General features: G+C 51.7%; 1 protein-coding gene across 3 annotated transcripts in view; it reads right to left on the minus strand.

The window, feature by feature from the left end:
* Positions 1-149: 149 nt before the first annotated feature.
* DVL3 (dishevelled segment polarity protein 3) overlaps positions 150-23,876 on the minus strand; it is a 34,027-nt gene continuing 10,300 nt past the window's right edge. The window contains exons 2-16 of one of the 3 annotated variants that reach the window (XM_066325874.1): positions 12,355-12,424; positions 8,811-8,932; positions 8,322-8,428; positions 7,610-7,745; positions 7,260-7,353; positions 6,809-6,878; positions 6,390-6,529; positions 6,116-6,192; positions 5,536-5,603; positions 5,130-5,180; positions 4,859-5,008; positions 3,976-4,107; positions 3,579-3,746; positions 2,757-2,969; positions 150-2,446 (exon numbers count right to left, since the gene is read on the minus strand). In XM_066325874.1, coding sequence (XP_066181971.1) covers positions 2,022-2,446; positions 2,757-2,969; positions 3,579-3,746; positions 3,976-4,107; positions 4,859-5,008; positions 5,130-5,180; positions 5,536-5,603; positions 6,116-6,192; positions 6,390-6,529; positions 6,809-6,878; positions 7,260-7,353; positions 7,610-7,745; positions 8,322-8,428; positions 8,811-8,932; positions 12,355-12,424 — 2,023 coding nt within the window. In that variant the 3' untranslated portion in view covers positions 150-2,021. Of the gene's footprint in view, positions 2,447-2,756; positions 2,970-3,578; positions 3,747-3,975; positions 4,108-4,858; positions 5,009-5,129; positions 5,181-5,535; positions 5,604-6,115; positions 6,193-6,389; positions 6,530-6,808; positions 6,879-7,259; positions 7,354-7,609; positions 7,746-8,321; positions 8,429-8,810; positions 8,933-11,939; positions 11,972-12,354; positions 12,425-23,876 lie in introns of those variants that run through there. The other 2 variants (XM_066325875.1, XM_066325873.1) reach the window with 2 other exon arrangements.

Here is a 23,876-nt window from a genome sequence, read left to right on the forward strand (position 1 = left end):
CGGACAGACTCAGCCCGCACCCGCCCTCGGCATCCCGGGAAAAGACAGCTGGGCACACGGTGCCCTCATCCTGCTGGGATCTCGCTTTAGAGCGAAAGGCAGGAGGATGGAGGAGGCTGGGGGGGAAAAATAAACGAACGACACAAAGCATGAGTCCAATAAAACTATGTTTATAAATAAAAACAAGGAGATTGGTGTTGTTTTTATAAAACCCAGTGGGTAGGGCAGGGCAAGGGGTGAGCAGTGGCCAGGAAGGCTACTGGGGACAGTCTGACTCCAGCGGGCTGAGGGAAGGAGAGGCTTTAGGGAGTCAGGGAAATGAACTGATGGTGCGTGAGAGCTGGCAGGGGGGCTGCAGAGGCAATGCAGACTCCCAGGGAGCAAAATACAACTCAACTCCATCGTATAAAAACCGCGAACACAAGAAAGATGAAAGGAGGCAACGCTCATGGAGAAAGCCACAGCGTGGCAGGGGGAGAGGGCGCCGGGGCGCCAGCACCAACAGCAGCAGGGTCGAGCATGTCCATACTGTACCGTGCTTGGCCCTGGGCATGGGGAATGGGTTGCCCCAGCCCGAGGCACGTCTCTGAGTACCCAGAAGTGGAAGGAAGAAAGGCAGGGGGCACTGGAGCAAACAGACTCAACTGTCCCAGCACCTGTGGACACTGAGCCCAGAGGCCATGGTTCAGGCTGCAGTTCCCAGCCCTGGAGAGCTCATGTTGCCACCAGGCATCGCTCACAGCCCAGAGAGAGTGGGGCTGTCCCAGAGGTTTGTCCCTCCCAGCAGCCAGGCCAGCAGCACTGGGCAGAGGAGGAGACAGACTCAGGCCCTTCGGAGGGCAAATACAGGGGGCCTCCATGTTTCTCCAAAGCATGAAAGTGAACCAGTTGGGCCCCACCCTCACCTTCTAACTCCGTCAGGCCCCTGAACGTATCACATAGCACAACAGCCGGAGGAAGAAGGCCATAGCTGCCACTGCCAGCCCCAGGCATGGGACAGCCCCTACAAACAGGACAGGCAGCAGCACATCACAGGCAGGAGGGCAAAGAGCAGGATGGAAGGAGCAGAGCTCTGCCCTTAAATTCCCCCAAAGAATCCCAGGGCAGGTATAGGTCATTGAGTCCCGCAAGAGACTGTGCACAGGCAATCACCATCTCTCTGGGCTGGATGCAGAGGTACAGCCCCAGCCCTGAGGCCCGGCCAAGGTGAAGGAGGGTCCTGCCATGGAGCAGTGTCAGGCTTGAACCTGGCCCTATAGGCGGGCAAGAGAAGAGAGGCAAGAGGGAAGTGGCAACATCTCTCCACTCCCTGGAGGCACTGAAGCCCTGGAACATTCATGCATTAGCCAAAAGGCAACTACAATGGAATTTAAAATACATATATAAGGCTGGTCCCTGCTCCCCTCTCAGGGCTCTGGGAAGGGCAGGGAATCTTCCGCGAGGGGGAGGAAAGAAGCCATCTTCAGCGCCATGCGTGCCCAGCGCCCCTGGAGCTCCGTGTCCTGCTGTCGGGCCACGCCACGCTCCAGCTCTCCCCCCCACAGGCGGCAGGCTCAGAGAAAGTCAAACACCCCGTAATTCTTTGCTGCTTGATAGAAGAAACACAAAAGGGTGAAAAGAAAGAAGAGATTTTTAGGGTGGAAGGCTTGAGGCAGCAGTGACACACGGGCAAGCAGCACAGGGTGCTGGGACGGATGCGGATTAATGGGGTTAGAGAGGATGGCAGGAAGGAATTACCATCGGCAATACACAAGTCTGGTGGCAGGATGGGCTGACAGCACCCAGCAGGCCTGCCAGGCCTGTCCACCCCGCTCGAGGAGGGATTAGAATCAAGGTTTAGTTCCATTTATTATTTTTTTCCCTTTTTTTCTTTTCGTTATCAAGACAAAAAAAAACCAAACCAACAAAAAAAAAACAAAAACCCCAAAAAACAAGGGTTGAAGCCAGGGCTGGTCCTAGGAAACAAACAACAGGGATAGAAGGGGGAAGGAGGGACAGCAGACAGACAGGGGACGGGCGCTTCACATTACATCCACAAAGAACTCACTGGGGTTGCCCATGGCCATTCGGAAGGACTGTCTACTGGCTGTCAGTTCGGGGGGCACAGAGGCCAGGTCACGGCCCGGCGGTGCCCCAGGGGGCCCCATGGCTGACGGTGGTGGAGGCATCAGCAACATGGGGGGGCTGAAGAGAGGGGGGAGGCCGGGAGGCCCATACGACTGCTGGCTGTGGTGGCTGCGGATGCTGTGAGCCAGGGAGTGCTGGCTGCGCTGGCTGTGCTGGCTGGCCGGCACCGAGCGCTCGCTGGCCGCACGCTCGCGCCGCATGCTGCTCCTCGTGGTGTGGTCTGACTCGCTCCCGCTGCCACCCGACTTTGACTCCCCGGTCTTCTCTCTCTCCTTCCTCCTCTCGCTGCCACTGCGATTGGAACCACTGCTCCGGCTCCCTGCGAAGCACACGAGGAAGGTTAGGTGCCAGCTCGGACAAGTCAGGAAGAACGGATGGAGCTCCTCTAGCCAAGGGAGGTCTGCAGCACGTTCCAGCACAGCCAGGCCCCAGCACAGTCTGTGCTCTCAGTCTCCCTTCAGCAGTGAGTCCCACGACCCCTCTGAGATGGCTTCTGCCCTGGCTTCCCCCACATAGGGCCTTCCCTAAGCAGTCTTTTCCTGCTGCTGCCCTGAACAAAACATCTTTTCCTGCTGTACTGAACAGGACATCTGCCCACCTGCAGGCATATTTAAGTCCTTTTCACTCACCTTCACTGTGCTGACTGCCTGCACTGCCCCCTCCGTAGCTGTAGCCTGGGTCAGGGAAGCCTGGATGGGGGTTGTATGGATGAGGCGGTGGATACTGATATGGGAAGGCCATAGGCCAGGGTGCAGCTCCTGGGTGGGGGAGCGGAGCCAAAGTGTCCTGATCAGAGGCACCGCTGGAGCCATCATGATCATGAAGAGACAGATTAGCCATGTCTGCAAGAAAACAGAGAACAGGGGTTAATCCAAGCAGAAAAACAAGCATGTGTGGTGAAGCAGCTTTCTGTCCATTCTTGCTGATGGACAAGGACAGGATATGCAAGAAGACACAAGAAGTTGGCACTCTCTCTGTTAGTCAATGCCGCCATTTGTGCTTCCTGGCTGAACAAATGCCAGGCTGTGGGAGTCCAAGCTGCCACTCTAATACAGAGACCAGCTTGGTGGGAAAGGACCACATCAGAGCTACAGCTCACCCTGCCAATTCCTTCCCCCATCTTATTTGAGCAGAACTCAGTTGCCTGAGCACCAGCCCCTTGCCAGCACTGAAATTCAGAGCCTGGAGACAGTCAGTAAAGACTATGACTCTGCTATGACTGCCCAGGAAAAAAAATCACATAGTAGGTGACAATGCTGCTTCCAACTTCACTACCTCAGCAGCAGGATGAGGGAGCTGGGATATTCTTCATCACTCCCTTAAAAAGGTTTGTAGAACAAGAGGCTCAGCCTGATGGCAATGTCTGTAGGTGTGTCCCCATTGTGTCAGCGGGATTCTGCAGGACCACTAACCCTCCATCCTCTCCCTCCCACCCACGTCAAGAGCCATACTTCCACAGAGGTCCCCGAAGATGTAATAGCACTGCTCCGAGAAGGTGATCTTGTTCACGGTGTGTCGGATGTAGCCAGCCTTCAGCAGATTGCTGGCATATTTGCGGGACTCACGGCGGTCTGTAAAGCCCTCCACGTGATGATAGAGCCAATCTACCACATCCGAACCTGCCACCAAATATAGAGTTAAATTTGGCAAGAGAGCGGAAGATGGCAGCCCTTGAGGCAGTGAGCCACACTGGAGCAAAGACAAAGTGGGTCAGAAGGTTCAATTTGTGACTCCTGCTTAGTTAACAGTTTGTTTATGGGGACAAAGATGCTCCCTTGGACATCTGCTTGAAAACGGGCCACCCATTCCCCAGTCCCTGCCTCTGCTGCAAGCAGCACAGTCTCTTACCAATGAAAGCATTGGGGATGGTGATCTTCAGCCACATGCGGTCACGCACCTCGAGGCCTGACTCTGGTGAGGCCATGGCTTTGACAATGGTGGCCATGTCACTGTGAATGGACAGGTGAAAGTCATCGAGGCCTGTGGTGTGGATGAAGGAAGGTAGGCAGAGGTGAGAGAGGACAGAAGAGACAAGAGGGCCACATGGAAGCATCACACACGGAAGGAATGGGCCAGGGAACAATACATCGCAGACAGCCTTGAGGTACATGCTGTGTAATCCCCCTTCCATGTTATCCTTCACACGTCAGCTGTTTGCTCTTGGGCAAAGCCAAGGCAAGAGTCACAAACTTACAACAAACTCCTGGCTTGTTGCCTCACCTGAGCTCTCCAGACCCTTGCTCCAGGGGTCTGTATACCAAATCATCATAAGCCTTCAGAAAGCAACCAAGGGTCTGGTGCTCAGCAGGACCCTGCCCCACCACAAGGCTCTTTGCTCTCAGCTGCCTCCTCTATCCTGCTCTATCTGCTGTCTGGGAGGAATTCTCAGTTGCTGCAGGGACATGCTGAATCCCAATGGCTCTACACTCTCAGCAGCTAATCCCTGACTGCCTCCACTGCCTTTCCTCTACACCTGCCACAGCTCCTGACTGCACCCAAGCTCCTCTACACTCCTCACATAGAAGGCTGAAAAATGTGGTATTAATTCTCTCGGGCAGAACTCCCACTGATCAAAGAGCTGGCCCAGCGAGAGCTGCCTCCCTCCCAGTCCCGTGGCAGGGCAGATGAGGCCCACCCCAGCTGTCCCCAGGCAGATGTATTGCTCCCTTCACAGCATAGTGAAGGCGAGGAGGCCTTGCAGCGGGTGCAGCACGGACGCACAAGGACTTACGTTCGGTCTCTGGGATGGAGCTGGTGATGGAGGAGCTGGTGGAAGTGATTGTGCTCATGGATGGACTCATACCGTACGCTGGGTAGGTGCCAGTCATCGCTGCTGTGTGAGACACCCAGGCTGCCGGGTCGATGGGCCTGATGGGCTCACCTGCATGGAAGAAAGAGGCAGTCAGTAGTTGTAAGAAATTATCACTTCATCGAAACAACCTCTGGGAAGGGACAGGGACTCAGCACAGCCCATTTCATCCCCAGTATTTGCCGGGACTCACCCGGATCGGAGCATGGAGAGTCTGGCCCAGCCCAGATCCGCTGGGGAGCAACTGGGAGAGAAAGAAGAGAGGGAGGGTCAGCAGGAGAGGTGCAGAGGGAGAGATCCCCCTATGACTTATGAGGGGTTTCTCTTTCCTCTGGCGCCCCGAGCAAGTGACCTCCCTGCCCCAGTGAAAGGCGTCCCCAGCGTGATGTGGGAAGAAGGGCTGGGCTTATGGGCATTTTGGTCTGGGAATAGGACATAGCAGCCTCCTAAAAGGAGAGCTGAAACCCCATCAAATCCCAATTCAGTGCCCCATGGAGTCACACACAGAGGGGAGAAACAAGACAACAACCAAGTGCTTAAGGCAGGGCTCTCACATTAGCTAGGCATCAACACTAAGGATGGGTCAGCTATCCACTTACTCCTGGGTAATGAGAAGCAGCCCCGCGGACTGGGGTCCCAGCACTTGGCCACTGTCAGGGTGATGGGCCTGCAACAAAAGGTGAGAGTTAGAACCAGAGCACAGTAACACAAACCCCTGCATGATGGGCAGATACTGTGTGCCAGCTCTCTCCTGGGAGACAGGGAGAAGCTGCCAATAAAGTGACCTTGTTCCCCTCCAGCTAAGGGTTTCTCTAGTGACATGAACAAAATGATGTGACCCTGCTGAGGGTTGCTGATGACCTAAACAGAATCAGAGAATCACAGCACAGTTTGTTTTGGCAAGGATCTTTAAAGGTCATCTAGTCCAATTGCCCTGCAATGAGCTGCAACAAATGGCATTCCCACAAATAAAGGGGAACAGACTCCAATTCTCCAGAATTCTGTTGACTGCAATTCTTGCATTGGACATGAAAAACCAGGAATCAAAGCAACACCAAAACCCAGAGTTCTGAGCTTCTGCAGAGGCATTGGCAGAAGTGGCTGGAAGATACGACTCACACACCCCAAGCACAAACTGTGCAGATGTCCCTGGATGGAAGGAACAACCCAAGCACTCACCCCGGCTTGTGCACAATCTCCCTCAGCACCCGCACAGCGTCATCGTTGCTCATGTTCTCAAAGTTGATGTCATTTACCTGCAAACAACACCAAAAGGTGAGTCCCACAGATGTGACCAGAGGCTGAGCTCCCCACTCAGCTCAGCCGTGACTCAGCTTCCCTCCTCCAAGCACAGCTTCCTGGGTTTAGCCTGCCAAAGTTCTCAGGGAGGCTTCTGGGACTTTTCTTACTGCTTTCCCAGGCCCAAGGATGGAGATATGTGGGTGTGACGTACCTGTAGGAGCATGTCTCCTGGCTCAATCCTGCCATCAGCTGCCACAGCGCCTCCCTTCATGATAGAGCCAATATAAATGCCTCCATCCCCACGCTCATTGCTCTGTCCCACAATAGAAATGCCCAGAAAGTTGTATTTCTCTGCAGAGATGGAAAGAGAAAGAAGTTACCCTAAAGCATCAGGCACAAGCAGACCCAACCTCAGTAAAACCACATCCTAATGATGGTGATTTGCAGCCCTGTCCCAGAGAAACGTTCTGGGACACATGAACTCTTGAGAGACAATTTCTACAAAAGAAGCCAGTCTCCTGGAATTTATGTCCTCACTCCTCCCCCATGTGTTTTCTTTGCCCCCCCCCCCCCCCATCACCCAGTCTCGCTCTGGAAGGACTGCAGGCTCCATGTTAACCTGCCACTCACCCATATTCAGCGTGACTGTGATGATGTTCAGGGACATGGTGGAGTCTGTGATGCTGCTGAAGGACGAGGACTGCAACGTAAGCAAAACAAAAGATGTCCTCCTGTGCCTCAGTAACATTCCCAGCCCTAGCTTCCTCCACTTGTCCTTTCCTTCCTGCCCCTCGTTGGGGCACCACAGCCACCACCCACAACTCCAGTCTTATGCTGGGAGCTTTCCAGAGCCAGAGAACAGCCTAACAGAGGTCCTAATGACCTCTCTACAGCTGAGACAAGGCCTGTGGTCCCAGTTCTTGAGGCTACATTGGCTTGGAAAATGTCCACAGCACTTTTTAAAGTCTCAGCCCTTGGACATTCATCTGAAGCCATGCCCACAGCAAAAACAGCTGAATCCCTGAGAGCCCACCCTGACCTGCACCGCCCTCCCCAGGATACCCAGCCCCTCCCTCGGTACCCGCTCAATGCGTGGAGCCTTCTGTTTCCGTCGGCGTCGCTTGTGCCTTCTCATTAGACGGGAAGCACTGCTTTGCTCTGTGGAACTGCTAAACCTGCAGGCAAAAGCAAGAGTCAGCTCTTCTGCTGCCATAGTGGTGGCTCTGGCAGCAAGAGAGCCATGGAAATGGCACAGGGAATAGAGGACTGCAGAGGCAGAGGGGAGAACATGCACGGGGGGACAGACAATGACAGAGGAGTTTGCTGGGTGTGACAGAAGCAGGTCTGAGCCCAGGACTACTGTGCCCCTGCCTCTCTCTGTTCTGAGAGTCGGGGGAAATTAGTGCTCCTCCAAGACTCAAGCTCTCCTACCTGCTGGTGGAGTCATCTTCATCTGAATCGAAGAAGCTGGTGGTCTCCAGCTCGCTGCTCATGAGTGTGGAAGAGCTCTCATATCCACCCAGGTCTCGGCGCCGCTCTCCCTTCACTGTCCCATTCACCCTGGGTGCTGTGAAAAGACAAGACTCAGTGGGCTTGCGATAAACCCTTCCCCTATGCAGGGCTCATGGCAACCTCCTCAGAAGAAATGTGGCCACCAGTCAGTCCCATCTAGTGCCACATTAACTCCCAGTCCACCCTGGGATTAGATCCATCTCCTATGGGATACCTCTTCTATCACTACAGGATGGGGAAGAGGCTGATGGGCCAGTAGGAACAATGCTGCAAAAATTGTGGAAGACTTGCAGCTGTTTCCTTGGTAGAGCAAGAAGCAGCACAAGTGGCAAGACTACAGCTCACTCTGGTTCTCAGCTAAGACAGAGACACAACTGTCTCCTGCTCCTGAGGCTTCTACAGGAGATACCTCCTTTGACCCCAAAGGGCTCAACACCAAACTCAGATTTAACATGGGTGTTAACTCCTGCCTCCAGTGTGAGGCTATGGCCCTTCTAAAAGCCACAGAATAGCCCTTTTGAGCTGGGAAGGTTCTGCAGAGAAGAGAAAGCTGCCCCAAGCCTGGAGCTGATGCTGCCACCACACCTCAGCCATGCCCTTGCAGAGGTCTCACCATGTTACCAACACTCACCATGCTCAGGCCCATCTGTCCGACGAGGTCGCTCCCTCTGCGATGATACCACCGAGTCTGTCTCTGTCTCATTGTCCAAATTTTCCCGACTCCCTCCAGTGTTAGGGCTGTGATAAAAACAAATATGTTCAACAGGGAACAACTCCACAAGGCTCTCTCTGCCTCTGTCCTGACAAACACAAGGTTCCAACCATCATCTGTCTCCTTCTTGAGGGACAGGAACAACCACAGGACATCTATGAGTGCAGGGCAAAGGACTGGGGATTCTGGGCTGGCTCTTTCCCTACATTATTTTCAGCATGCCCTTGTTTGTTGAATAACAGTTCCATTTCAAATCTACTCTCAGCCCCACTCTCCTCCCTTCTTGCTGGCTGTCATGCCTGACAATTTGGGTAAGAGTGTCCCAGCCTGGTCTGGGATACTGGTCTGGATTACAGCAAATGCACCATGTGTCTCTTGGAAACCAGAACAGATGTCCATGTGACTTACTGGAAAGAGGGGGGCCTGGAGTCTCCAATTCCTCCTGTGCGCTCCATGGAGGGTGGCAGCTCTGTCTGGTTATCAGCACAGACCGAGCCAGCATCTGAATGGGAACCCTCTGCAGACACCAGCTGGAGGGATGAGAGACAGAAAAGGAAACTGAGAAAACATTTATAAGAATGGCCAAAGGAGCTGGCCAAAAGCCTGCCTGGCTGGCCCAGGATCTCATTTCTGGCAGTTGACAACAGCAGATGCTCAGGAGCAGGTATGGAACAGGCCAAGCATGTAGCAACATTTCCCCCTGAGGTCTTCCAGACACTGGCTATTTGTTGCTCAGGAATTCCTGACCCAGCAGTGAAGCTCAGGTGGGTAACAGCCGTGCTTAGACACTCTGACATCACCTGCACACCCACACCACACACTCAGGTAACCTTTAGCACACATCCTGAAGCAGGGACTGGATTCCCCCAGTTCTCACTGGAAAAGGCAGTTACAAGTCATTTCTTTCCTCAGCTCTAGCAACCTCTACACTTCTGCCTTCAAGCTGTGGGACCCAGTAGGACTTTCACCTTCCCAACCATCAGAAGCTGGGGCTAACGGAGCTCAGGGCCAAGGTTTTTTATCTTTGAAAAAGACTCTTGAAACAGGCTCTTTTTCTGGCTTCCATATGTTCTTCACAAACTTGCAGGCTGTGTTCAGCTTATTGGCTTGAGCACAACCTTCAGCCCATCTCTGGGATGCTCAATGGATTCCCCAGTGCAGAAATTCAAGAAATGGTTAAACCCTAGAGACTCTTTATACCAGCCATGCTGTGGGGCAGCCCATACACATCAACACACTGTGATTCTGGCTCTATCATAAACCACCAATTTCAGAGGTCAGGGAATGAGCTGGAGACTCTCTCAGGGGCCACGGGCTCACCAGTGGAATGAAACAGAGGATAGCCCAAATAAGCTGCTCCCCAAAATCGCTCCTTGTCTAGATTTGCACGCTCCCTTACTTTCAAGCAGTAAAGAACTAGGCTGATCCCAATAAAGCCAAGTAAGAAAGCAACAAAAAGCCTCTTACTTGACAGAGGCATTCAGGACCTGCAGAGCATAGGTGACAGGGCCCAGAAAGGATCTAACAGACGTAAGGGATAGCCACTGTTGCTCAGGACAGAAGAAACATGAAACATAAGCTGAAAAAAGCTGATAGCTGCTGTCCAAACCGTAATACCCAGTGTAAATTCAGAGGCAGCACTACTGCTGGCTGGTGAGGGAACCACATCTGCATGGATCCAAGAGCAGATGCCAACTCAGATGCTAGAAGCACAGCCCATTTATACAGGTCTTGAGTGCTTCACAGCATCACTGATGTAAGAGCTGTGTCCTGATCACCTTCAGGAACTGGGGAAACCCTCACAAGAGGGGAATGGACCCCACAGATCATCATTAGCATAGCAGATGAGAGGTCTACTGCCAGAGACATCGGTAACAGAGACAGGGATGTAGCTGGGGCAAGGAAGACAGGGCAGCCTTGAAAAAGCTGCAGACAGGGCAGAGAGCAGCCTCAGGTGTCAAAAGCTGCAGAGCCCGTCCCACAAGCCCCAGGACAAGCCCAATGGCTCCTGCTCTCACAACTGTCTAACCAGCTCTTGTCTCACGCTCAGGTCAGCTTCTCTCCCTCCAGCAAGCCCCGGCACATGCCTGGCTGTGCCCCTGACACCATCCTGGTGCCTTGTCTTCCCAGGACACATCCCCCTCTCTAAGGGCCACATCCCTACTCTGGTAGCCACTTCCTGGGAGCACAGAGTAGAAAAGATGCTGAAAGTGGCCAGCATTGCCTAGGGGAAAAGTCCTGTAACAAATTATGCTTGAAAATCTCAAGGCAACATCAAGCAAGTAGATCTGGACAGAGGAAACTAGCCACAGGCAGCTGTCAAACAGCAGTGAGTAGAGTTGAGGGGGTGTTCCCAAGCAGGCAGGATTGGTGCTATCTTCCTCTAACACTCCCAAGGCTGGGATTTCCTCCCAGGAAGGTTTTGATAACCATCCTGCACTTTTCCTGCCTCTTACACTGTCAGGAAATACTCACTTGGATTCAAGCCTCCGTCTTTCCCTGTTGCTAAAATTAGTACTAAGTTCCTAAAATAGCATCATTCCAGCCTGTCAGTCAGAAGCAGCAAAGCAACTGCTCCCCTCTCAGCCCCCAGACCACATATGGATTAGGAGCCTCTCAGCAGAGGTAGCAAAAGGGATCATCAGGTGCACAAAAGCCTCTGGGACTGCCATTACCCTTCATGCACAAGGACTGGTAGTGATGCTCACTTTGGGCACAAGTTCCCTGTAAGGATCCAGCCCAGCAGAGTAGCAGCATGGTGGTCACACCAGACAGACCCACGCCAGATCTGTGCCACTCACACTGAACAACCAGAGAGCTCCTACAAGGAAAGCCAGCAGCGGCATGGATACTTGGATCACAACGAAAAGCACATCAGATGAAAAAGGAGAATGAGAATGGATTTAGAGACTCTGGGATTCCCCTCAGGGCAGGTGAAAGCAAAAAGCAGCTGGAAAGAGTGGGGTGGGGAGACATCTTGGGGCAGATGCAGCAGCAGCGGGATGGATGCAGAGGAATGTGTGGTGGCCAAGAGCCGGACACAGGCTGTTTTCCGAAGGCCCTGGATAACCGCTAGAGGGAGGACGGCAGGCGTCCGGCCCCGGCTCTTTGTGCGGGAGCACAGCCTTTCCTCCCTGCTCCAGCCTGTACCCTGCTCCTCTGGCTGGAATCCCAGCGGCAGCTGTGTCGGCAGTGGGGTACCTGCCTGTCCATGCCACTGTTTGGTGCAGGGACAGAAGCAGAATTAGGTCTGACCTAGCCTGATTTGCTGAGGATTTTTACTGTTCAGGGTCTGCTTAGAGGCCTCTGGAAAAAGGCACTTGAATCTTGCCTCTGCTCCTGGTGTAGATCCACATACCCTCATCAGCACAAACTACAGCTCAGCAGAGGGAAAACTGGATTATGTACTCTGGAGACTCTCCCCCCACTAACAGAGGGTCCCTGTGGGGACAAAGGGATGCATGCGAGCAGGGAGCAGAGCATATGCATGGCATGGTACTGGGGGAAAAGCTTGTCCTGCAGCTGCCCAGGCAGTACCTTTAGTCTTCAGGGCAGGCAAATCCAGTCCGCTTCACCAGCACTAAAGTCACTTAAGCCCTTTGCGCCAGTCACTGGAGTGGGACTTTCCTTGGAAAGCTGACCCTGCCGTAGGGGCACAGGGATTATGCTGTGGACAGGCCACGACCATGATCTCTGCTAGGCATCAGTTACCATAAGCTCTTCACAGAGATATCCCACATCTTCCCTGGCGCAGGGGACCCAGCATCACAGAGCCCCCTCTCCAGCCAAGGGACTGGAGTGTGGAGATCCAGCTCATCAGCTTCATGGGCAGCCAGCACACCCAACAGTAGAGAGCAGTCCCTGTGCCTTACTTGGCACTCCACATCCAAACGGTGTTTTTCAGAGAGGGCACAAACAGGCTGAGAGATACCAAAGCAAGGGGCTTGCTTACCCAGGACACCACCCGGCCGTTGAAGCAGGGAAGCTTGGCATTGTCATCCGAGATCTCTTCTTTCACCACCCTGCAGAGGGGAGAGGAGGCAGTCAGAGCTGGGTTCAGGACTTCAAAGGAAAAGGAGACTTTGCTAGATGGATATTTGCACACAACACCAGGCAGCCCAGGTTTGGGGATAGAGCAAGAAAGGACTGGCAGCTCTCTCCTGCTGCTAGGCCACAGGTTGCTATGCCCACAGCCATGACTGGCAGACTGAAGAGGAACCAGACAGAATAGCCTTTCTATGTGCATGCAGCTGTTCCATCCCCCAGTTCACATTTAATCAGTAAAACCAAAATTCAGGTGCATATCACAGAAAAATAAAACCATTTAGATTGGAAAAGACCTTTAAGATCAGCCATCACCCAATTTAAGTCCAACCATTATCCAAGTAGTGCTAAGGCCACCACCAAATCATGTCCCCAAGTGCCACATCTACACGACTTTTAATTTTGGTGAAGAAACGTTCCTAATGTCCAATCTAAACCTCCCCTGGCACAACTTGAGGCAATTTCCTCTAGTCCTGATGCTTCTTATTTAGGAGAAGAGACAAATCCCCACCTGGCTACACCCTCCTTTCAGGGTGTTGTAGAGAGTGATAAGGTCCTCCCTGAGCCTCCTTTTCTCTAGACTAAACACCACCAGCTCCCTCAGCTGCTCCTCACAGGACTTGTGCTCCAGATCCTTCCCCAGATCTGTTGCCCTCTTCTGGACATGCTCCAGCACCTCAATGTCATTCTTGTAGTGAGGGGCCCAAAACTGAACACAGACACAGGGTTCAAGGTGTGGCCTCACCAGTCCCAAGTACAGGGGACAGTCACTGCCCTGCTCCTGCTGTCCACAGTACTGCTGACACAACCCACAATGCCACTGACTTTCTTGGCCACCTGAGTATACACTGCCTCATGTTCGATCACTGTCAACCAGCACCCCCAGGCCCTTTCCCACCAGGCAGCTTTCCAGGCTGCCTTCCCCTAGCCTGCAGAGCTGTGCTGGGGTTGTGACCCAGGTGCAGGACCGAGCACTTGGCTTTGTCAAACCTCATACAACTGGCCTTGGCCTGTCAATCCAGACTGTGCAGATCTCTCTGCAGAGCTGTCCTACCCTCCAGCACATCAACACTCCCACCCAACTTAGTCATCTGTGAACTAAGTGTGCCCTCAATCCCCATGACCAGATCATTGATAAAGATATTAAACAGGACTGGCCCCAGTACTGAGCCCTGGGGAACACCAGTGTGAGCAGCCAATGGATGTAGCTCCATTCCTGTCAACCTCCTGGGCCAAACCATCCAGTTTTCTACCCAGGGAACAGTGCACTTGGTCCAAGCCATGAGCAGCCAATTTCTCCTGGAGAATGCTGTGGGAAATCCTGTTAAAGCCAAGGTAGATAACAACCACAGCCTTTCCTTCATCCACTGTGACATGTTGTCACAGGAGCTCAGGCTGGTCAAGCAGGATCTGCCTTTCCAAAACCAATGCCAGCTGAGTCTGATTGCCTGGCTGTTCTGTATATGCCCCATGATGGCACTTAAGATAATCTGCCCCATGACCTTCCCTGGCAGTGAGGTCAGGCTGACAGGCATGCAGATCCCTTGGATTCTCATTCTGGCCCTCCTTGTAGATGGGCATCACATTTGCCAACTTCCAGTCACCTGGGACCTCCCTGGTTGACCAGGACTGCTGGTAAATGACAGAGTGACTCAGTGAGCACTTCCACCAGTTCCCCCAGTATCCCTGAGTGGATCCCATCTGACCCTGTAGACTTTCATGTGTCAAAATGGCACAGCAGGTTGCTGACCATTTCCTCTTGGATTACAGGGGCTTCATTCTGCTCTCTGTCCCCATCTCCCAGCTCAGAGGGCTGAGCACCGTGAAAACAGCTGAACTTGCTATTAAACACTGAGGCAAAGAAGACGTTAAGTACCCCAGCCATTTCCTCCTCCTTTGTCACTGTTTCCTCCCACATCCAATAAAGGATGGACATTCTCCTTAGCCCTCCTTCTGTTGCTGACATGATTTGTAAAAACATTTCAATTGTCTTTAACAGGAATAGCCAGATAAGTTCCAGTTGGGCTTTGGCCCCTCTAGCTCTTGCATAACCTCACAACATCCTTGTAGCACTCCTGAGTTGCCTCCCCCTTCTTCCAAAGGCAAAAAAAAATTTATTTTTTCCTGAGTTTGAGCCAAAGCTCTCTGCTTAGCCAAGCCATTCTTCTTCCCCACTGGCTTGTCTTTCAAGCACATAGGGACAGCCTGTTCCGGCATATTTTAGATTTCCTTCTTGAAGGATATCCAGCCTTCCGGGGCTCCTTTGCCCTTCAGGACTGCCTCTCAAAGGACTCTGTCAACCAAGTCCCTAACCAGGCCAAAGTCTGCCCTCTGAAAGTCCAAGGTGGCAGTTCTGCTGATCCCTCTCCTTACTTCTCTGAGGATCTAAAACTCTTACCACGTTGTGATTGGTGTGCACAAGACAGCCTCCAGCCATCACATCACCCACAAGTTCTTCTCTGTTCACAAACAGGTCCAGTGCGTGCCTCCCCCAGCTGGCTCCCTCACCCGCTGTATCAGGAAGTTCTTCCACACACTCCAGCAATCTCCCAGACTGTCTCTGCTGTACTGTATTTCCAGCAAAAATATTTCTACCAGTTTGTTTATTTCTAAAGAAATACATCATTTAAGCCTCTTTATAATGATCTGAAAAAATCACAAACTATGCCAGAGATTTCTAATAGATGAAAGTGAAATACATTAAACAGGCTGCCTACCAAATGATACTGTTGCTTTTTAATTGCATACATAATATTTCAACATCACTTCAAGCTTTATAGTTGTGCCATGTCATGTCCCTGCAATACACAAACAGCTACATTATCATCAGCCTTCACAGTGAAAGAAGCACTAACTTTGGTTTTTTCCCCAGGAGTGGGGAAAAAAAAAATCAGTTTTCTTTGGAGAAACAAACTTTATTTTTTTATTTTAAATATCACTGGACCACTAAATAGTTTGCCACAGACAATCTCCAATCAAAACAACTTGCAAAATCAGAAGATTCAATTACTACTGTCTTTGATAAATCGAATACCAAAATAGGCTTTAACAAGCTCATTTCCTTTTCTACCCAATGACAACATTTTAAACACTCTTATTTATTACAAAGATATATTACAATTAGTTTGTGATACTATGCCCCCCTTCCAAGTTATACCTAAGGAAGCTTGACAACATACTATGCTTAAAACATGATGCAACTAAATAGTGAATAAATTATGAGTGGGGGGTAAGTCCAAATAAGAACAAAGTAAAGAACGTGAAAGCAAGATAAATTATGTCTTAAAAGTCAGTAGATTATAAGTATCTTACACTACCCTGAAGTGGAATCCTATCAACAGCTCTGAAGGGTCCCCAAACCAGTCCCCAACTCACAGAGAATTGAAGAGGATTCAAAGATGGGACACGAAGCTGTGACCCGTTGTCCCAGAGTGCCATCAAGTCACAGCACGCTGGGACTTGGAGAAACAGGTGCTCTGGGCTCCTGGCTGTGCTCCCTGGTGTGCCAACAGCTGCCCAAACTGTCCCCAGAAACAGGACGCAAAGCTTGCCAACACTCACAAGGCATCAGCAAAAAGCAAATGAACAGTGCTGGAAGCCTAGACCTGGGGAGCAGGCTTGCTCCACCCTGCCAGTCCCACTGGTTGCACCAGTGTCACACACATTCAGCAAAGGGCTGTCCCACAGGGTGAAAGGCAGCACGTCGCCTTTGCTGGCAGCTGGCACTCACAATCCCTGACAAAACTGGAGAGGCAGCAAAGGGACTGCACAAAGGCTACCCAGCCCCAGAAGGCACAAATGAAGAGGTCATGGTTTGAGCAGTCTAATCCACTCCCAGGATGTGTGTTAATTCCTCTTGCACAGATGGAGAAGCAGGAAAAGCAGGAAAGGAGCAGTGACGATGGATTAAAATCCTGCTATCTTAATGCTTCTTCAGCATGTTATGTGCCAGCCTCTGCCCAAAGCCCCTGCAGCCCAGATGAATGTAAAATACAGGCAGTCCCCTTGGGACCCACCCTCTCTGGTGCCCACAGCAGCCCTTTCCAATGCAGGCAAGTTGTCGTCTTCTTATTTCCAAGTGCACACACACATACACCCTGCCCTGGCTGCACTAGCATCCATTCATACTGTCGCCAGCAGCCTGGACTTCATCCAATTCCTAGAGAGAACTTCAGGCAGAGCCAATTTTCAGTGCTACATACTGCCTGCTCAGGGACACAGAGCCCTGCCTGTGGGTGAAGGGACGGGGTGATATATTTGCTGGGTCAAGGTGACCAACTGCTCAGCACAAGTCAACTACTCCACTTTCAGTGGGGACAGAGGAAACCAACCCCAAGACGCACCCATTCAGCCTCAGCTGCAATGCCTGATGGAGAACAAGCTCCCTCTGTCCGGAGAGCTGGTCCCTCCTCACTCTTATTACCCTGTGGCTGCCCCAGACATCCCAGGGGTCAGCTCCACCCCGGAGCAGTTTTCTCCCTCCTTCCCCAGCCACTACATTATTTATCACTATTTATCACCCAGATGCCAGAGCACAATGGCTTATATATTTAGACTCTACAGAGCAAAAACTGATAGTGCTGGAGTCAGGCACATGTCGAGCAGGAATATCTCTGCAGCGCTACTCACATCTGTCACCCCTCACACCATCCCAGCTATTCGTGCCCTGCATTCCTTTCCAGCCTCAGCCTGAACTGCAGCCTTCCTCCTCCACTCCTTTCCAGCCTCAGCCCTAGCTGCAGCCTTCCTCCTCCCACCTCTCACCACTCTTCCAGTCACACTTCTCGCACGGACACGACCGCAGGTTCACACGTCAGAAGCCACTGAGCGAGCAGCCTCTGGGGGAGCTGTGAGCAGTGCCACGTTTCTGCTCCGCGCTTGAACGGGGAGGCAGCCATGAGATGAAACTGTCCCGCGGATGTGCTGGCAGAGAAAACCATCCCGTGAACTGTGAATGTGCTGGGAACAGCCCCCACCTGATAGGGTCTGAGCCCGGAAATCCTGAAAGAGCAGATCCAGAAGGAGTTCAGGCTCTCTCGGTTCTCACCAAGCCTTTCCTTTTACTAGAAGCCAGGGAAAACATCTGCCTAAGGCTGATTTCAGAGGGACTGCTTTGAGTTTACTGTAAGGTTTTGAATGTTCCAACGTCCTGCTGGGGGCTGGGTGCAACACGAGTAAGAATGGTGGCCAGGAAAAATCCGTTTCATGTGGAGGCAACCCAAGCCTTGCCCAGGCAAGTGCGAGTCCAGGACCCTCGGTGCTGCTGCCCTGCCCAGAGAATTGCTCTGCAGCCGGGCACTCACCGGCCCTCTTCTCATCCTGCGGCCAGCAGACATGCCGAGGCCAAGCTGCAGCTCAGCGCCCGGCCCGCAGGCCCAGAGCTCCCCGGCACTCATCTGCCTTGAATTTTCCAACAAAGAAACCTGCGGGAGGGAGGAAGGAGGGAGGGTTACAGGGGAGGCAGGCCGAGTGGGCGGATGATTCCACCGCCATCCCCAGTGACACGGGGCCAAGCCGGGGGGAGGAGGAGGAGGAAGAAGAGGAGGAGGGGACGAGGCTCTGGCTGCGCAGGAGCCCGGCTGGGGTGTGCGGAGGGGGCTGCCAGCGCTGACACAAACAGCACATCTGCTCCCATGCAGCTGGGGGAGGGGAAGGGACAACCCCGGCAGCAGGGAGGGAAGCAAAGGAAATCCAGCTCCAACCCTGGCTTCATCCCTACCCTCCCACCAGCTCCTCCTTTGGAGCCAGCAAACCCTCTCCCCACGGCCTGGGAAGATGCCACGCTCCCGGTTCCCCTCCCTCTGCCTTGCCGGTGGGAGCAGCTGGCAGCCTCGGACATGGAGGCAGAGGGGGGTGAAGGACAGGCAGGCAGATGCTGCCTTCTCCGGGGAGTTCCAGCCCGGCTCAGGAAATTAAGAGGGTATTTTATATCACAGACTCATGTCCTAGGAATGAAGGGAAGGTGGGGAACAAGAGAGTGTGCACAGGAGAGAAAGGAGGCCATAAACGCCAAGCTGCGGAGACGGCCGCGCCGTGTCAGACCCCGGCTGTGCACACATCACCAGCGCAGCTGCTGTGTTCCAGCCTCCTCGTTTCCCTTCGGTGGCCTCCAGCCTGGCTGAGACTGCGGATACAAGCTAGTTTCTAGCTTCAGCCAGCTCTGGTCTCTCCTAAGCAGCATCCACACTAGCCACAGCAAGATCCCTGCAAAGAACTCTGATGGAGTAATACAAGCCCAGCAACAGAAGAAATCCAAAAGGCATGGACAAAAGCTTCCACAGGATTTGAACCCCAGATTTGGAGGCAGGCTTGGAGCTCAGCAGCAATTACTGCTTGTTCTCTGGCAGTCCTGTCCCCCAACTTGCCTATCTAAGGGCTTGCAGGAGGGAGAATACTCAGAGAGAAGAAATCACAGATGTGGTGGCAAACACGAAAGCTGAATCAGAAGGGTCAGTACCAAGAAGGGAGGTAGGGATGGGGACCACTCAAGCATGTTGGACAGCTTGATGGCCAGGATGCAAAGATTGAGAAGACAACTGAGTAGTGACAATTTTAACACAAAAAAGATGCAAAGTCAGTAGAGCAGATGAAAAAAGTAAGATGTCTCCTCAATTATTAAGAGGAAAGACCTTTACAGAACAGCAACGTTCCTCCCAACAGTGCAAAGCCCAGAAATTCAATTATAAACAATCTTCTGTTACAACATTCCAGAAGTGCACAAGTAGGTTGGTCATTGCTGTAACCTTAACAGCCCCCATCTGCTACAGCTCACAAAAAAGGAAGAAAAATATCCCAACCAAACAAAAAAACATCAGGAGACACTTCTACCCAACAGCACAAGCTTCAGGGATTTACACACTAGAAATGCGATCTCATTTTCAAGACCTGTTGTACACTCCCCTTAGGGCAGGGATGTCTTGCTTCCAAATGATTGTATAGATGAATAATGCTGCACAGCAAAAGGAAGCACTTGATGTTTTACTACTACCCAAATATGAGCAGCTCCTGGCTCTAGAGCAAAATCCTCATCTCTTCTGCAAGATAATGTTGAGGCCACAGGGATGAGCTCTGCAGCCATTTCACCAGAAGAGAAAACTGGACAGGGCAATTCTCTGTAAGTGTTGGGATTTCAGTTGGGAAATACATGCCTGTTAGATTAAGCCCAGACATGTATGCGTGTTTCCCATGGGTCCACAACTCACCCAAGAGCTACAGACCAGCCAAAGAATACACATGGCAGTGATCACATGTCTATCTGTGAGACCTTGGGCTTTGCAGGCCAACAGGATGTGCCAAACAGGATTAGCGGATTTGAGCTGTCTCTGTAAGCCAAGGCACTCTTTGGGTCTTCCTCACTGTATTTTCACCTCCTGTGCAAAGAGGAGTACAAATTTCATGACACTGGGGTGAGAAGGGCTCTTTGACCATAAACAGACTGTCACTCTCCCATTTAATTCTCCTTCCAAACCCTCAGATAGGGTGTTCCTTACCACTCCTCTACACTGCAGCACAAAGTAAAAAGGGGAACACAGATTTGTAAATGGCTTCATTCTGTCAGACCTTCCTCCCCAGAGGAGCTGCTGTCCTCCTGTCTGTCCCTGCACTCCATGTGAACATTAACTCCTTTGCAGCACTGTCTTTACCTGGCATGCTTTTCAAGAATCAGTAGCAGCTGATTCAGATACTTTTCAGTAGCAGCTGTCCTACTACCACAACAATAACACAACTTCTGTATTTGTGGAGGAATGGCCATCCCCACTCTCCTAACAAGTCCAGGGAACATCACAAGAACTCCTCAAAGGTCATTCCATTTTTCCAAGCTACTACCTGTGCTCCTCAAGAGTAGGATCTTTTGTTTTCAGAGAATGATTTGGATTGGAAAGGACTTTAAAGATCATTTAGTCCCTCCTGCTATGGGCCTAGAGCCTCCCTCCACCACGTTCACTTCTGCTGCCCCACAGCCTCCTCATACACCACCCCCAGCTGTCTGTGCTTTCCCTCTATGGTCAGTCAGGCCAGGGCTGAACAGGCATCCAAAATACCATCTGTTTTCCTTGAGAAACCCTCATCAACACATTTGCAATCACTCCACTGGAGAAACACCAGAAGCAGAGCCCCTAGGTCTGTGCGATGCTTGGCTCCAGCTGGACCTGTGCTCAGTCCTACAGGCATCACTGGGTGGGAGGTGACAAAGAGCAGACCTCCTGTTCACCTAGTCCAAAGACTGGAACAGGAATGGCACTTAGGAAGGAGCCACCCAGGCTCAGAGGCCTGCCCAGGAGCAGCACTTATCAAAGCAAAGCTACAGACTGATTTCACGGTGAGAGCAGAGCCCTGGCGGCCCCTCCCACCTTGATCCCTGAGTGACCATCTGGCTGCAGCCCTGCTCTGCAAACAAGCCCGACAGGCCTGTCCTCCGCCGACCGGCAGCAGGAAGCTGCACGGGGACTGCAGGAGGCACCTCCACGCTAATTAATCCCGCCCTGCCCAAGCGATGCTTCCAACCTCCGGAAGGACATTTACAGACATCATCAAAGGAAGCATTCTCCAGGCCCCCGAAGGTTCAGTGACACTTTCAGTCTCTTTGAATTGGAAATCAGGACAAACGGGAACTTCCAGCAGAAGCCAAGTCAGGTTCTTCACCCTGCTAACTCAATTTCAACTCCTCAATAACTAAAAGCTTGCATAGCCCAACATAAAGATACAAGACAAGAGCAGGGACTCACTGTGAGAAAAAAAGATTTGAGGCTAAACATCTGCAAGAAAGGACCTTCAGAGAATGGAGACAATTCCACAAACATAAGAACAGTGGCCAAAAGCTGGGCTTGTATTCAGGGTGGGAGAGGAAACAGGTCCAAAGAGGCCCCAGCCAGAGATGTGAACGAGACAGGGTAAAATCCTGATGTAGCTGCTGTGGTTCACATTGATGTTGTGAAACAGCAAGCGCACGGAGGAAAGAGGCTTGGTCTGCTGTGACACTTAGCTCCATCTGGGCACAGACAGCAGCAAGAGCCCACAAGGCAGAGCTGCAGAACACCAGCTCCTGCTGACAGAGGGAAAGGGACAGAGGTGAAAAAAGTACAAAGGTGGACAAAGCGGTACTGCTGGTAACAAAATGCAAAGGACACAACATCAGCTTGTCAAGAAGCTTCCGAATGAGGTGTTTGGGCCCCACAGGGAGCTCCTTGCAACTCCCCATGAGTGAGAAGTCACTCGCCTCTTTCTAGGCTGGCTAGAAGAGCAACAGCCTCCCCCACAATGTCCAGGGATTTCACACTGGTTAAGATGACTGTGAGGAGCTGTAAAGGGTCCCAAGGGCTGCTGCAGCAACAGTGTGATGTTTGTACATATACCACAACCAAAGGAGAAGGCCATGATGCCTGTGAAGGCTCTGCATGCACCATGAGGAATGTAAGACCAGACCTTCCTTTTCTGGCCCTCAGCTGAGGGACACCAAGTCAGTCCTGCTTTTTCTAACAGCAAGCGAGGCTCCTGCCAAGAAAGCGCTGCTGCTGTGGAATGTGCTGGGCCAGCAGTACAGCTCATTCCTGGAAAAGCATCAACTCAGCGGGAGAGCAAGGAGAGGAGAAGAGGGGGAAATTGGGAAGAGGGGGAGGGTGGGAAACAAAGTCTGAAAGCTTGGGCTTCCACACCTGGGAAGCACAGAGCAGTCTGCTCACCAGCACCTCCTCGTTACAGGCTGCCAGCACAGCAGCCCTGCCCAGCACCAGCCCTATGCTCTAGGAGCACCCTTCTGCCAGCCAGATACCTCCAGAGCAGATCTGGGACCACACAGACCAAGGCCAGATGTCTGTGGGGAAGAGGAGCAAGGTTCATTTCCCCCCATCACGTTAATAATTAATTTAATTTAATGACAGATCTCCACGAGGAGATGACAAAGCAGCCTCCACATGTGTCCTGTCCTCAAGACACTGACCAGCTCACATTACCCTCTCCTTGCATAAACAATTTTGCAAGTCTCCCCAGGAAACCAGCTCAACCTCCTACTCAATGGGAAGGGGTCTTGAAGCATGACAGGCTGTAGATGGCTGCACCTACTCTGCACATTCACCTGGGCTGCCATCAGCAACAGCTCTGCTAACTGGGTCTGTAAGACATACAGAGAACCCCCACAAAACTAACAGGCAATTAATAAAGCTCACAACAAACTTTCACCACAAAACATTTGCCAAAGACAATGAAAAAGGACTCACGCAAAGAAGAGCCTTTCAGTATCACAACAGCTGCACAATGGCAAAGACAGAACTCTGTCCCTGATCCCAAGCTATCTGAAAAATGGACAAACACTGATATTACATCCCTCTGATCCTAAAATGCAGGAGGCAGAAGAGAGTATGAGGGGTCTGAACACCCGTAAGAAACTTTTCTGATCATTGCTAGGCCAGGGACACTCATTCTTTTTCTTCTTCATCTGCTTTTGACAGTGTCATGCAGTAGATGGTACAAAAAATTCCCTGTACAAAAACCAGCAAATAGAGCACATTTCAGTAGCCTTTTACATACTTCATCAATTTCACTAACACCAATCTTATTCACCAAACTCCATTCAAGACATAGGGCCAAACCCTTGAATACAGCAAGTAACCTACCAAGGTTTACCAGGCAAGCCAGGCTTGCTCTCCAGCCAACAACCCAGCAAGCATGAAAATACTGCTCAGCTGCTGGAAAAATGGGACAAGAAAGGTGCTCCAGTCCTAACCAAACCAAGCATGTGTGGGCACACAACTTACTCAGCTACAGGTCCAGAAAGCAGATGAAAGCCATATAGTAGGACCCAACACATTACTGCAAATTAAAAGGCTTCACAGCTCCCATGTACAGAATTCAGTTCACATCCTACCAGGACTCGCTCTACAACAGCAATCATCGTCCTTTTCAACAAGAGGGTAAGCTTCCCCTCAGTTTAGAAGAGGATGGTTTTTTGGATCACTGTAGCACCAGGTCCAACTGCTTCCTTTCTTTGACACTGTGAACTCCTGGACCTGACCCTGTCACATACCATGCAAAATCTTCCACCTGCTGTCTCTGACAACTGCACCAAAGGCTAGGTAATGGCCATTGACCTCCAGAAACCACCATTACATGACATGGAATGTTCCTCTTGTGAAGGGTCTCAAAGTCACAACTGCCAAGTCCTAGCTCCTTCAAGGATGGAAGAGTGCAGTAGAAGGCCACACAACCTGTCTATAAGTCTGTAAATATCCCATGAGCTTGGTAACTGTCTTGAACTGGTCATTCTACACATTAACTATGCCCAAAGGCAGTTCAGAAATATTGTTCATCACATGTTATTACTGCAATACGGCCATTTCCTGTGTCTGTGGATCTGCTGGTAAGTCAAGTTACAAGACCACCCTGATTTTGAGCTTCCTAATTATCTGCAGTACTGATATCAAGTTCCTGTGAAGC

The sequence above is a fragment of the Sylvia atricapilla genome, chromosome 10 (genome assembly GCF_009819655.1).
Source record: "Sylvia atricapilla isolate bSylAtr1 chromosome 10, bSylAtr1.pri, whole genome shotgun sequence".
Taxonomy (NCBI): domain Eukaryota; kingdom Metazoa; phylum Chordata; class Aves; order Passeriformes; family Sylviidae; genus Sylvia; species Sylvia atricapilla.